At 35.1% G+C, this 15,847-nt stretch overlaps 1 protein-coding gene and 1 pseudogene across 1 annotated transcript; both read right to left on the bottom strand.

Moving 5' to 3' along the window:
- Positions 1 to 9,811: 9,811 nt before the first annotated feature.
- On the bottom strand, positions 9,812 to 11,592 carry LOC145731710 (pyruvate kinase pseudogene; annotated as a pseudogene).
- Positions 11,593 to 12,180: 588 nt separating this feature from the next.
- LOC145726706 (uncharacterized) lies at positions 12,181 to 13,548 on the bottom strand. Its single transcript, XM_081975936.1, has 2 exons — positions 13,393 to 13,548; positions 12,181 to 13,314 (listed from the first exon to the last, which is right to left on the bottom strand). Exons 1-2 carry the CDS (start codon positions 13,430 to 13,432, stop codon positions 12,257 to 12,259), a joined length of 1,098 nt encoding a protein of 365 aa, XP_081832062.1. The 5' UTR covers positions 13,433 to 13,548; the 3' UTR covers positions 12,181 to 12,256.
- Positions 13,549 to 15,847: the final 2,299 nt, after the last annotated feature.

The raw sequence follows: 15,847 nt of genomic DNA, 5'->3' as shown, positions 1-15,847 counted from the left end.
AAATTAATGTCAACCCGGTTTTAATAGAATCTTTGCACCCGCGTGTACGCCCATTAGGAAATTTTATGAAGTAATTTCATTATGTAAACACGATTCACTTTGAAACACTCCAGATAAAGTGTCGGGCATATTGTTAATCAAATCATTTCAACGGTGTTAAGGGTTACGTAGGGAAACATAGATGTTAAGAGTAAATGCTTCCGTAAGGGAAACAAACAACTTGAGGATCGTGTTGCTTAAAATAAAGCAAATTTATATTTTATTTACATATTTATGAGTTAGTAGATGTTTTCAATACTAGTGTGGTATGAGCATAATTTTACGCACACACAGGCAATACTAAGTAAAAGTTCTGTTAAACTAGACAAAAATTGACAATCTGGAGGCAATGTTGTCAAATTCTGTTCGGTTTCCAAAACTTTGAGACTGAGAGAGATTTTATGCGCCCTTTAGTGAAAAACTGTTACACCGATGGATCCAGTTTTTCTGTCCTATTAAAAGGTCTGTATGTAAATATTGACCACCCTGTAGGTTTTTTTCATTTTCAGTCTTTGTGTTTTTCAACCATGTAGCATTGTCTAACTGAAGACCAAAGATTACATAAATTTAATTGTTTAGAATAGCGTTTTGCTGACAAATCCACTATTTTGATAAAATATCTAAAAAACGGTACAAGATAATTATAGGGAAGTATCAAGAATAACTATTAGACGATCTGTGAGGAATTCAAAAATGAGATTATGGAAACATATTCTATTTGAAAATCAAAAGTTTGGATCCAATCTAAGCTACACTCCAAAATTCCAAAAATATTAAGCCGTTCTCCCTGATACTTCTAATATACCATCACCGTGAATCACCCTGTATTTCTAGACCAATTTTAATCTTACAAGGTGTCTCAAAATTACGGGGCCAACCAACTTTTGGATGTGATTAATAGGTTCTATACAGGGTGTTACAAATTCTATGCATTAGCTAACAGTGCTATCTCAGAAGCTAAAGCGGATAGAGCTGTTTGGTTAAATGGAGGCATAGTTGCGCATTTTATTGCCAAATAATTTGTTTTACATTCACGCAGCCCATTCAGAATTCAAAAACCATGTGAGTATCTAAAAAATAAATAATTTAACAAAAACATTTTTTAAATGCATGGAAAGTACCATAAAAAATTGTCTTTCTTTTAATAAATTTCAGATTCTACAGGACTTGATTTAGGTTAGGTTAGGTAGATTAGGTGTTTTATCCTTAAGGGCTTCCTTAAGTAGTTACAGGCCCAAACGTGACAGGATGCACCAAAGTGCTGTTTTTCAACTAGTGTAAACTAGTGTATCGTTCAAAACGTGTCAATAAAGAAAGTTGTAGCAAATTTCAAGCTCTACTAAATTAAGGGGTTTTTATCCTTAAACCCTACTCAAAGAGTTACCTACTCCAGTACAGCTCTATTTTTTTTAGAGGGGTGGCGTTACAATTGCTCTATGAGCTGAAAGACGCATGTTCTGGGGTTGGCTTAAAAATGAACTTCTCTAAAACTAAGATAATGACCAACTTTGTCATGAGTGAAAGGATGAATATAGGAAATAACGAAACAGAGTTAGTCCACAATTACCAGGTCACGACATATCTAGGTCACGAAATCAGAATATCTAGGGACAACCAGACATGTGAACTCCGCAGAAAGAACGGTCTGCCAGTGCTGACTGTTAGCGAGAATACTCAGGATCACACAACGCAAAATGGAAAAAGCAATGCTGGGATTAAAGTTAAGGGACCATGTCACAAACCATGAACTGCGAAGAAGAATTGGGATGTCAGATATTATTGTGAGAATAGCCACAATGAAGTGGAACTGGGCTGGGCAAATAGCCAGCGTGGACGTTTTTGTCGTATATCTCCGGATGCAATGGAAATTTTGTATTTTTATTAACAAATTATTTAGCAATAAAATGAGCAAATTTGCTTCCATTTAACTAAAGCTCTATTAACTATAGTTTCGGAGTAAAAAATAAAAAAGTAAAGTTTCATACAACCTTACGAAAGTGTATAAAGACCAGACATAATGTTTCTTAAATTCTGATTTCAAATTCGGAATTTAGTTTCAATGTTGTCAAACTGACAAATTCGACTATTTTGGTTCGAAGTGTGTTTGCAATGTTGCCCAACTGACAAATTGTACAGGGTGTCCGGATTTAGTGTGTTTTGAGAGAAAAAACTCTATTTTCCGGTTAGATAGGAAAAAACTAATATACATGTTTAAAGCTAGATTTTTAAAACGTTTAATGGCAAAACCCGTATTTCGATATCTTGTCAGTTTGCGGCGCTAGCGGGCGTTTTTCAATTACGCTCATTTTGAAACTCTTAACAACTTTTTTGTTTGTTAAAATATGGAAGTGAAACACAAACATTTTAAGGCACTTTTTTGATGTGATTCCAGTGGCGTACTTAGTTAACACTTGTGGAAAGCATCTTGTCCACACTCGACTGCTTGGCTGAACTCCGCTAGGCGTCGTTCGGGCAACTGCAATCGCGTGCGGAAAAGTATCGCTTTCCGCACTTGTTAGGAAAATAAGTAATGCCATTAATCTTTTCTCAAAAATCGACTTCCCGACATGTTTACTACTTTTTTCCTATCTAGTCTTGAAATCGGGGTTTTCTGTCAAAACACTCTAAATCCGGACACCCTGTACTAATTTGGTTCAAATTGTTGCCAAACTGACAAATTCTACCAATTTGGTTTAAAGTAGAGTTGGGTAAATCTGGGAATTTTTGGATTTCTTCCGAAAGTTTGTGGTTATATGACGGATTTTGACATTTGGTGTCATGTCAAACTGTCAATGTTGTCATTTAGTTCAATATTCAATGTTCTTCGTCTTCGTTCTTTGTTGACTGAACTCACTTAATTCCACATATTTATTTGCTAATTTTATTAATGTTATTACCGATATTTGAGAGTTTTGAGTTAATAATATGAAAATCAACAAACAATATCACAATCAAACAATATAAAACGTGAAGTTTGAGTTCATGTGTTGATTAATTTCAGTCTTCGTCTTCTCTTCTCTATTTCTTCCGAAAACTTGCAAATTTTTTGAATGTGTCTTCCGTAGAATTTTTTTGCGTGCCCTCTAATTTAAAGACTCTGTGTTTTAATTTTTAATTTAGTTTCAAGAGTGTTTATAATGTTGTCAAACGGTCAAATTCGACTAATTTGGTTCGAAGAGGGTTAGAAATGTTACCAAACTGACCAATTTGGTTCAAAGTGTGCTTGTAATGATGCCAATGTGACAAACTACTATTTTGGTGCAAAGGATTTGTGCGATGTGACAATGTAAATTCTGAGTTTAAGTCGGAATTTAACTAATTTTTGAGTTCAAATACGCAATTTAGTTAATTTCCGAGTTTGAAGTCGGAATTTAAATAATTTCCTAATTTGAAGTCGGTTAGATCTGTCGTCATCATCAGTGGCTAGGATTTCCACAACCTGCAATGCCATTAAGTTAAGCTTCAGAAGAACCTTAATCACCTAATCACCTTCTTTGGAGCAACATGTTCAGTAATCACAGGTCTGTAGTCTTTGAGGAAGGTGGGAGCGTTGTCGTTGATATGAACGATTGCAGTAAGAGTAGAGGTGGCCGTTTTTGATGGAATACCATCATCGATGGCTAAGATCTTGACTTGGTGCCTTTCCTGGACTTGGAACTGTTCCTTCCTGGTTAATGGAGAACTGGCGTTTTCTGTCTGATGTTCTGTCAATAGTGTAGGACACCTAGAAGAATTCAGTTTGTATTTTGGTGTTCCACTAGTTGTTAAAATGTGTGCATACCTTACTCTTCTAATTTAACTAGTTAGAGTTGATGATACGTTGAAATTAAAAACTAACAACGTCAGTTTAAAGATCACTTAAAGGGGCTGTAAAGAAGTGTCATTACTTTTGATCTAGCCTAGTAAGTCCAATATTAACGTCAAAAAAAAAAGGTAAAATCACTTTTTTTCAAATATCTCAAAAATCAAACAAATCGACGTTTTCTAATGTGATTTTATTAAGGTCATGATTAGACAATTTTTTTCTCATTTAACGAAATCTGTATCTTAACCATTTTTAAATTCCGCATAGTGGCCCTCCTTATCTTGCTTACTATATTACTTACTATACTAGTACGTAAGTACAGAACAAAAATGCAAACCAAACCAAAATCTTAAACTTAACTTTGTGCAAACTTGACAAACCATTGTAAGACAGTCATTAAAGTAAAAGGTAACACTCTCAACAATGCTATTGATAATTTATGATATAATATACCTCTCAAAAAAGAAAGTTCCTTTCTCTGAACCAGACCAAAAAGGCCAAATTTTACAACCATCAGTATTCAGCACTTTTTATACTTTTCACGGAAGCCACGAGTATGGCCTGACTTATTATTGTTAGGATTTTATTGCCCCAATCAAAGTGAAAAATAGGTACCGTTTAAGAACTGGGGCATAACTGAAATGTTTTTCAAATATCATGTCGTTTCCCACCGGGGTTCTTCTTGTCTTCCAAACAAATATTTTGTAAACATGCTTTTAGTAATGAAGCATGTCTCGATAATTACATTAAGCGTGGCAGCTAGTACAATAACCGGACTTCCGAGAAGAAATCAAACATTCAAGTGACCCATTTTTTTTAGGGGTGAATGCAGGAAAAAAAAAAAGCAAAACTCTAATTATCGCCAGTCCGAAAATCGGTTCGGTTGATTTGCTGTCAGATAGAAAGCGCGGTCACATGTGTGCAGGCCGTCACATTTCATCGAATTTCACAGCCGAATGGCCCTTTTGTGTTGTTCCGAGCTGACCCGATCGAATAGGGGTGTCGCTGTCAAACACACACAACTCGCACATGTGCTTGATAAAGAATATTGCAAATAAGGAGAGATTATTGGCCGATATCAATCATTCCCATAGTGCTTTGTCATTGTATAATGGTAATTCCTGAATCTATTATCGACTATGTGGGTGAGAATAGGGAAAATGCAGATTGCACTTCACTACGAGTTCACATTCGTATGACTTATAAAGTGTGTTCTGGAAGTATTTTGCGAAATTACATAAGAACAATAATTATTCAGTCTATTCATCGACTCTGACTGTTGCGTCACAATCACCAGCAAAAATTTAAAAATCTCTTCAGTGCTATGTTTTAAAAATATTTTCATCTTCCTGGCACATCCGGTTTAACCGGATGTAGATGTCAACTTGCTTATTTTCAATGGAACACCCTATATATTATTGTATTTTTGAATAGTCCCATCGATTTCATATTACGTATTTAGTGCTATAAGAAGCATTTTACGCACGATATGGAAAAAGTTACGTACGAAGCCGCGTAGCGGCGAATGTGCAATTCCATGAGTGCGTAAAATGCCTTAGAGCACGTGTGACGTACTATACTTTACCTACGACCAAATGGAAAGTCCTGTTTTCGCAATTCATATAATTCAGAGTAACTTTTCATTAAAAAAGTATATTTTCAATGTATTGACATCATATTTGTGCTAATCATAGGTATTATGCCACTAAAGAAAAAAATAATAAGGTAATAAAAAAAATTCACAAATCATGTTACTTAAATAATTATTAGTTCTTAAAATAATTATTTATGGTGACATTACAGTTATTAAGAAGAAAGGGAAAACTTTCAGTAATATTACTTGAAGTGTTTGCTATTGCAGATAATATTCTAGACGAAGTGGTAGTTACTTAAAACTGTATGAACAATGCCATTACGCGATGATCTCCATCTAATATACTCTGATAAAGGAAGAAATGTAAACAAAATCATTTTTTCCCAGCATTAGAGCGATAGTTTATGGCCGATCTTAAAACTGTACGCTTTTTTTACAACTGTGCGTAAAGAGGTTCATTACGTAACGGAAAACTATGCGTAATTAGCTATTTACACTGAGGTCGTAGGTAAAATATATTTCATGTATCATAACCTATATCTAACTACAACGGTTTTCGAGATATTCACGTTAGAAAAATGACACTTTCAGGTTTTCAAGTGTCATAACGCCTAACCAGAATAAGATAGAGCAAAACGGCTTGCATGTTGGCTTCAATATGTATTTTATTTATTACTCATTTTTACTTTTGTTTGGCATACGAACTTTGCCAAAAATCTGCACCTGAATGGCCGATTCAGGCCATTTGCCGATTCAGGCCATTTTGCATTTGCTGATTCAAGCAAGCATTGTAGTGGATGCCCTTCGAAGACAATAACTGTTGTATAGAGATGTTAAAAAGACTGCTCGTATCATCACAAATCTCTAATCGTACGCTATACAAAATTAAATATTTCCTAACTGGTTAGGTAAATAGCTAAATCAGTAACATTAGTAACAGAAAAACTTAATAATTCTATAAAACTTTTGTATTAATTGTTATTTGTTCAGGTGCCTAATTAGTCGAACCGATAACAAGACACCATTTAATATTTTAAACGGGCTAAACGGCAAACAACACAAGTTTCTTTGCATTTCGCTGAGGTGAAGCATAATGGTCAAACCCATTATAACACAGCCAACATTTTGATTTATTTATGAGATTTCGTTTTGTGTACACTGTGGGCTTATGTGGCGTGTACGCTGACCCGTCGAGCTTTTTATTCCATTGAGAAAGCGTGGGAGACTTTTTGCCCCAGTCGTTTAAAGAATCGGCCTCGGAAATTAGGTGACCGCGGATTTATTCGAAAACTTCTCAATTTAGGTGTTAGGTCGCAGTAATAAATTATTTTTTGAGACCGGATCGGAAGAAATAAAGCAGCGTTGATATCTCAATTATATGATTAAGCACGAAAGACTTATTGTGAATGAAAAGGTGTTTCTGCATGTCACTCAGGATAAAATTTAGTTTTTTTTCTATCAAGCTTATAGTAGGCTTTATACTGGAAGTAACAAAATTCTGAATATTGCAGCAACTCTACCTCTCCTTTTTGCTGAAGGTGGTAGTGATCAATCCTTGCTTTACTTAATTTTTGAGATTTGTGCAGTGAGGTGGGTTCTTTTAGTATTTCTAGAAGAAAATTTCCTACACTACTTTTTCTGTAGATGCTTGACTGTACAGGGTGTCCCAATAAGCAGTGCACGCGGCAGTTTCTCAAAAACTATACATAGTGTGGCTACGGAAAAAAAATTTATTAAATAAAGTAAGCAATTCATGTTTCTAAATCCACCGCTAGGGGGCGTTTCAATACCACTAAAATAAAAAATTTCCGAAAACTCTTTAAATGGAAAGGTATAGTAAAAATCTAATAAAAGTAATCTCCTATTCTCTACGAAGAATTTTACTATTTAACTTTTATTCTATCTCTTCAAATAAAATGGTGGGAGTAGTCCAAAGTTTGCTTTGAAAGAAATGAAATATCTCGAAAACGTCTAATCGTAGAAACTAGGTTTTTGCAGCATTTTAAAGAGCATTTTCTGTCCTGTAGAGTGTCTTCTCGATAGAGGGCGTTTTTTCAAAAATTGCACTTTCATCCTAGATATTTCGAAAAAATCAACTGAAAAATCAAATCAACTTTTGCCATTTTCACTGACTGGCAGGACTATCAAAGTCACATCATTCAGGTACAGTAAACACTGAACAACATACCGGTAAAGGTATACCTTACTTTTCAATGCCAGAAACAGTAAATAATTGCTGATATGCAAATCAAGTCAAACTAGAGCGGTGAAAAATGAAAAAGCAGTTATGGTAGGTTGTAATCAATATACTCCCTAAAGTTATAGAAACAAAAAAAAATATGTGAGAAAAGTAACAAAACCAGGTCTTTGCCTGCCAATTAATGCAATGGTAGTAAAGCCATTAGTTTAGAAATTTTATTAATTTTTTATTTAAATTTTTATTATAATTTGTAAATAAATCATTAGAATAAAATACAATTTCTTTTTTATTTTGACCTTGTGGACCTCAATAGCCGTCGCTGGACCTGAAATGGACTTCCATTGGACGTTGTGTGTTGTTTGGGGATAAACTAACTATATGTTTTGTACATTGCTACAAATGTTTTAAATATTTCTTGAAAGAGGAAAAGAAATTAAAAGTTTCAGAGTTAAAATCAAAAATCTGTCGCCTAAAAGTCTATAGTAACCCAATTGCATTGAATCCGATTTCTCACTAGGAACATCTTAATCATTCGGCCAAAGAATGTTGAAAAGATGTCAGAAAAGACATAAATTTTCCACACTCGGTTTGAATCTCATTCAGTCGAAGTGTTACACACGTAAAAGGCGGCAACGCCTTTAAGGCCCAAATCGCCAAACAGAAATTTCACGTCTTTATTGAGAGAGAGGCCAGTGTTCCCACCTGAATTGTTGACGTGTCATTTCTAAAATAAATATTTGGGGATTCACGATAATAAATCTCATTACAACTGCGGTCGAATCGGTTCCTAGCTTCTTGGCTTTCATTCATCCCATTCATCTAACGCTCAAAAGATTTTTTGCACAAAAGTTCTCGCCTTCTTTTATATCAACTGTTTGGTTTTTTAATGTTTCCTGTCAATTTTTATTTTAGTAATATATCAGGAAGCGATAGTGACTATTTATTTTGCAAGGTTCATATGCTAACCAACTGAACCGACCTCCAATACCGCCCTTACTAGATTTTTCATACAACTCGACCTCTCATCTACCCTTTATGAATACGGAGGGCTGTTCTACACACATGAGCCATAACAAAGAATCGCTTGTCATGTTAACGTCTAAATTCGTCAGGGCTTGCAATTCATACCGATAAAACCACCTCGGTGGCATTATTCAATTTTTCAAACCGTGGTAAATTGGGTTATGCTTTTTTAGTATCATTTAAATTTTTAATGCGTTTAGATAGCCGTGAGACGTGAGAATTTGTCAAATTGGATAAGATAATTTCAAAATAACATATTATATGGGTACATATTTAAAAGTTTGCGGGTTATTTATTTGAATGAGTTTACAAAAAGCGAAATATTTTCCGGAATTTTTTACAGAGATATACAAGTTGTTTAAAAGAACAATTTAAAACTATTTGATACACAGGGTACTACAAAATAAATACAGCTCTAGAGGTGAAATAAATTTTTAATGATGTAAGATGAATAAAAAAATGTATGTCTAAAACACAAAAGCTACCTTTACGAAATTCAATTCAATTAAAAGTAAAGGGTAATAATTTAAGATTAAACACCTTTATTGTTTAAGAAAATATTACAGGATGATTTTTAACTGTCAAAAGTAATGAAGTAATGATGACGTAATTTGGCAAAATTTTACCATAAACTGTCGAATTACGTCATTCTGACGTCACATTCGCTCTGTTCGCTCCATAGAACGTAAAAACGAATTCGGCCCAAATTTAAGATCAGGTTACTTGGTTATTTTAAATAGCACACCCTGTATGTGAATAGAATTGCTATCGTTAAATATCGCTAGAGACGGTATACCACGAACACGACGCCTCTTGGGAAGACCTCCAAATCAGCATCTCATTGGGAACTGAAAATTGGAAATTATAGGTTTAATAAGCGGTAGAAGAACACGATGAATTCAGGTAAACTTCTGGCAACATTGTCCCAAATTTTTGGCCATCTAGATATCTTATTAGGTATTCTGATTCAGATCTTTAGACTAATATCATCACGCACATATCGCATACAGTTTATCAGCGGCAGAATTACCAAAGTACCGATCAGCAAACAGGGCTTTAATTGATTTTTAAATAAATCGAACTGAATGATAAGTATAATAATGATAATATTTTTCTGTACTGGTACACATTAAAAGCAACTTGGCTAGTACATTTTTAAATAAGTTTTATTGAAACGTTATGACTTCACTTTTGTCAAGAATGTATCATAATCAGAAGCATATAATATTCTCATAGAGTTAGGAATACCCGTTTCCGGTCTGGAACTAGTTACTGTGACTACTGCATCACCCATTCTAATATACCCACTATTCTTGCCGTAGGTAATCCCTAATTGAATTCGTTCTTCCACATCTTTATCGTAATTACCACTGAAAGTCTTTAAGTAAATTATAGGGTCAACACCTCTATACAATTTTAGAAGACGAGCAATTCTAGGATATCTGGTTATTACTATAATAGGACATCGTGGTTTGAATCTAGACAGCAATCTAGCTGTTCTTCCAGAAGTTGTCAGGCAAATTATAGCTGCTGCGCTAGATTTCATCGAAGCTTGCACAGTAGACATGCATAAAGAGAATATAGATTCGTTGGGGGTTGGTACACTGAAAACTAGTTCACTGAACAGTTGTCTTTGAAAAATTGCTGGCTCAGCTTCTTTGCACACTGTTGTAATTTGTGTAACAGTGTCTTTTGTGCAAGCTGATTGGTTAACTAGCAAAGCATCAGCACCGTCCAGCACACAGTTGGCAATATCGCAAACTACTGACTTGGAAAGCGAATTGTCCGATATGTTGACGAAACAAATTGCTGGAATCCCTTCCAAGCTGCACTTGGCTAGAATTGACTTCTGGACTATAAAAATCTTTTCTTTCGGTATATCATAAAGAAGTCGTTCAAAATCCAAACAAATGGCCTCCGAGTTTTTAATAATTTCGTCTATATTCTCCACGGCAAATGAATTTTCTATTTTAGCAATAATTTGCAGCTTAGCCCCATCACTTTCAAGAAGTTTTCTAATATCATTTATGTTTTCTTTGTTGTATATGGAAGAAACTATAATGTAGTCTATGTGATTATCTATTGCAAGCTGAAGTATTTCTTTGTCATCTTCAGAAACTGATGGTAACTCCATAGGGGCATTTGGTACAATGACAGAGGATCTACTAATCAATGTTCCGGCTTTCTCTACAATGCATCTGACAATGCTTTCAGCTACTTCAATAGCAGATAAATGCAAGGCACCGTAGTCGAGCAAGACCTTGTCACCCGGTTGAATAATTTCTGGAAGCTTTTGGTAATCCACAAAAATCATGTCCTCGTTTACAAATTCTTCATAAGCTTCGTTGGTAGTTAAAGTTGTCACTTTTCCCTGCTCTAAATAAAGCGAATTCCTATTTTTCTCCAACTGACCTATTCGTATTTCAGGTCCTTTTACGTCAACAGCAAACGCCAGCGGGTATATTCTGCCAATCTTACGGCTGTAACTATCCACAATCGCTCTCACTTTAGCTACCACTTCAAGAAACTCGTTCTTTTGTTTGGCAGGGACCACAATTCGGGCTACTGACATCCCTAGACGTATCAAATCTTCAATATCGTTGCATGTGATGCTGCTAGATATAGTGCACACCAACTGAGAAGCCCGAAATAGTGGAACTTTTGATTTTATGTTCAAACGGCTTAAATGCTCTAAGGTAGTTTCAGCATATGCCGCTTCTAGTTGGTTGTTCAAGACTTTACCATCGCTTGTGCTGAAAAATTCTACCATCCAAGGCAGTTTTGGACAGTCTGGGTTATACAGGTCCATTGTGCAAGTTGTAAATTTGGTTAAACGTGCTGACAAACAATTTTTTTAGAAGGAACTCACAAATGTAGAATTCTAATTGAAACGTGTCACGAAAACTTACATTGATTGATGTTCTCTTACCAAATGTTGGTTAGAAGTTATAAGTGCGTTCCATTAGTAAAATTGATTTATTTAATTTTTAGAAGAAATAATTTGTAAAAACTTCTTGAATCGTATAGAATATCGGAATAGTCATTAGAATTTTAGTGCTGTTAGGGTTGGTTTGTTGCCAGGCAAAAACGATGACTTACCGATACCAAGTTTGCACAAATCAACGTAAACCTGGTTATGTTTTGTTGTCTATGTAGATTTTCGTGCAAGCAATATGCGCATTGTGGTACATTGGTGATGTTAGATAAAGAATTTCAGACCAGATGTTTATCTTTGTTGATAGGTTCAACTCGACTCTACGTTTTATTTTTTTTAGTTTACATTTGAATATATCAAAAATATGTTCTTTGCTAGAAGTTCGAAAAGGAAACATATCCCCAAAAAGACCGTAAATAAACAATCCATCCAACCATAGATGGAGGTTCATTTTATATCCAGTATTGAAAATTGGACCTTAATAATCACCGTTGGATTAGAAAAATAATCCATTGGATTTTTATATAATGTTGTTTGTTGTTGGGGTATAGAGCATTTCACATCCTTGGAACCACAAAACCAGCTTGTCAACATAAAATTGTATTTATTTGCATGTTTTAAATCACTGGAAATTCATCAACAAATTTGCTTAAAATAAGTTTAGAAGATGATGTCACTGTTCTTGCTGTTAGCCCTCTCAACCAAAAGTTGGATCTTTTGGAAGCAAAGATCGCAAGCGTTGGCTTCAGTCACTGGGGTGGATTCAACAGAGACAGATGGACGGTCAACTGGTACAACAGTTTCTCCTGGCAAGTTGCGAAGGACTTCTTCGAGGAGGGTCCTGACGTATTGGACACAGATTGGGTCAGCAGCAGCCTCAACCTCAGCGGGCAAGTGAGAAGGAGTTTCTACATCACCTGATTCGATCTCGGAAGGCAAGTGAGAGGGGTCTTGGATGTCTCCGGATTCAATTTCAGCGGGCAAGTTGGATGGAGCTTCTACATCACCAGATTCGATCTCGGAAGGCAAGTGAGAGGGGTCTTGGATGTCTCCGGATTCAATTTCAGCGGGCAAGTTGGATGGAGCTTCTACATCACCAGATTCGATCTCGGAAGGCAAGTGAGAGGGGTCTTGGACATCTCCGGATTCGATTTCAGCTGGCAAATTGGATGGGGCTTCTACATCTCCGGATTCGATTTCAGCGGGCAAGTTAGATGGGGCTTCTACATCACCGGACTCAATCTCAGAAGGCAAGTTGGAGGGGTCTACAACATCTCCGGATTCGATTTCAGCGGGCAAGTTAGATGGGGCTTCTACATCACCGGACTCAATCTCTGAAGGCAAGTTGGAGGGGTCTACAACATCTCCGGACTCGATTTCAGCGGGCAAGTTAGATGGAGCTTCTACATCACCGGACTCAATCTCAGAAGGCAAGTTGGAGGGGTCTACAACATCTCCGGACTCGATTTCGGAGGGCAAGTTGGAGGGGTCGACAACATCTCCGGATTCAATCTCAGCTGGCAAGTTGGATCCTTCAACTTCGGATTCAATTTCAGTGGGCAAGTTGGAGATTTCAACTTCGGATTCAATTTCAGTGGGCAAGTTGGAGATTTCAATTTGGTCACCGGAAGGCAAGTTGGAAATGTCAATAGCTCCATCAGTTTCGATATCAACTGGGAGGTTGGAAATTTCAATCTCGCCAGTTGGAAGGGCAAAGCCTAAGCAAAGAAATTTCAAAAAAATTGTATGTAAAATTAACCACAGCTTAAAATATTAGTAGAAATAAGATTACTTACCTTGGACGAGGGCAAGAGCCAAAAGAATGAATACCTTCATTTTTATTTCTTGTTTAGCTGTTGAAACGACAAAACTAAACTGATGATTTGAATGATGTGAACTGACAATTTATACTCGTTAAATTGATCCTAAACGTGACGTAGTTTCTTGATAAGTTTTTCATTCATAAGCATATTAATCCATTTTATGATTGGGCTATAAAGTAATAATTCGGACAATAACTAATATCAAGTTATTTTAATTCTTTTACGTTCAGTGTACCTACTCTGTCTAGTATCTTAAGTCCCACCTTAAATAAATAATGATTAAAACTCAAAGTGCAAAGTTCTGAAAACTACGCAACGGTGATCATGTATGTAAGTCACTAATGGCAAATTGGCCTATTGAGTATTACACGCTCATACTAACCTGTACATTCATGTTTTTAATTACATTCGCAATAATTCTCAATAAATAGACTTAAAAAATATCTCATGTTGCTTATGTATTAATTTACAGTCACCAAGTTTAAAAAAAATGTATGTGATATTTTAGGCTTTGGTTATACATTTTACTATTAAAAAGCGTTTTGTTTTTGCACGCATATGAGTGTAGAAAGTTACACACAATATTTTCTGCACGCGATTGCAGTTGGTCCTCTACACGTCGCTTGGCCAGGCAGTCGAGTGCGAACAAAATGCTTTCCACAAGTGTTGGGAACAATTTATTTTGTTCTACGAGCGGATATAAATTATTCATTCGAGTGCGAAAAAGTAAGTACTGATTTTCGCACTTGTTAAGGAAATAATTTTCGCTCTTAACTTTTCAACTCACGTGCGGAAAAGTACACTTTACCGTGTTCATTTCAGTGGCAAAGTGGTAAATAAACAGCAATACAGACATTGACAAAAAAAGTTGAAAAAAAAAATAATTTTAATGAAGAAATTGAGTATTTGTCTGATGTCATTACGATTAGGTGTGGGCCTTGACACAAAATTTGGAATAGTCGACTCCACATTGGTCAACAATGTTAACAAATGTCAATTTTAAATATTTTAGGGTATATTATGGTTTAAGATTTAAATTGAAAACACACCAAACAAATGCTTAAAAAAAGGTATGGAGGAAAATGCTTGAAACAACTTTTGATTTTCAAACTTTGTTAGGACTAGTTAGGAGTAAACATAAATAGTTCCTGTCCGTAGTCTTTAAGCCGTGGGAGAGAAAGGGTTTTAAAAATCTCATTTTTTGTTCTACCGACATGACCACTCTATACAAACTAAAAGCTGATAAAATTTTCTACAAGTTTTAATCAGTCAAGATTTTCGATATCTTTTATAGTTTTGCGTATCCTCTCTTGAACGTTTGTTGTTTTGAAAAAAAATTTGACAGAAAAACTGCCTGAATGGGGTCCCTCAAGCGATTCTACCGATCAAACTTAGAGAACTTAGCTTTGAAATTAATTTAGATATGCAATTTATTCACAAATATTTTAAATTAAGGAATGAATACATACTCAAGTAAATAAACTATGTAAAGTTTCAGGTTTTATTAGTTTTTTGTTTTCTTCTCAATTTTGAAAGTGTATTATGATACAAGATTTTGCACTAAAAATAAATTTTCAATTTGGTTTTAATTATCACTTAAAACGTTTTGTGATCTAATTTTATTAATAAAAAATGCCTATAATTAAGATACCAAGGGCATTATGAAATTAGATGGATTTTTTTTTCTTACGATAAATTGTTTTCCTGGAATAGTGGCGTACACGGTTGATTGGGACACCCTGTACAAGGGTATGGTGTAAATTAAGACTAGTTTTAGTTGCTGTAATAATGATACAAGTTTGAAGCAATCATTTCATTACGTAATATGGTAATTTTGTCTGAAATAGTTTTGTTATTCCAGCGTTGCCACATTTACATGTAATCACTGATAATTTTAACAACACTTTACAAAGGTTGCAAAAATAAGATGAACATATTGAAAAATTGCTGAATTGAATCAAAAGTTTGAAAAAGTTAAAAAGAAAAGAAAACTGAAAAGTTATAATTAGAACTATTAATTCAATTTAAAAAACAAAGTTTTTCTATTGTAAAACTGATCTAAACTGTCCATTACCATTTTAAGATGATTTCCGGAACCTGAGATCTCTAATATCCAGTCCTCAGTAGTCAGTTCCAGGCAGGCAATGAAGTCCAGAGATTGATAACAGGTGACTGGAGAACATCAAAACAGCAGAATACCAGGAAAAACTAATAAATAGTTTCAAAAATTATTCTGGCAACCTAAAGATGTCTAGAGGTGTTTAACAAGTGCCAAACCTATTCAAGAAAATAAAGAATGGTTTTCCTTAATACTTTGCACGATTTCGATCTGATCAGAAAATAATACAATACTGATACAAAGATTTAAAGTTGAAGATTCCGCTCACCAGCACCAAAAATTAGAGTAATAAAACCTAGCGGTAGAAAT

The sequence above is a fragment of the Ips typographus genome, linkage group LG1 (genome assembly GCF_016097725.1).
Source record: "Ips typographus isolate SLU linkage group LG1, UJ_Ityp_2.0, whole genome shotgun sequence".
NCBI lineage: Eukaryota > Metazoa > Arthropoda > Insecta > Coleoptera > Curculionidae > Ips > Ips typographus.
Note: the sequence above shows the minus strand (reverse complement) of the source record. Positions and strands in the feature narration are given on the sequence as shown.

Bases quoted from the DNA above. Each gene is read 5' to 3' on its own strand.
- LOC145726706 (XM_081975936.1), bottom strand. From the start codon at position 13,432: ATGAAGGTATTCATTCTTTTGGCTCTTGCCCTCGTCCAAG. The intron at 13,315-13,392 runs GTAAGTAATCTT...TTCTTTGCTTAG, and splicing joins GGCTCTTGCCCTCGTCCAAG to GCTTTGCCCTTCCAACTGGC.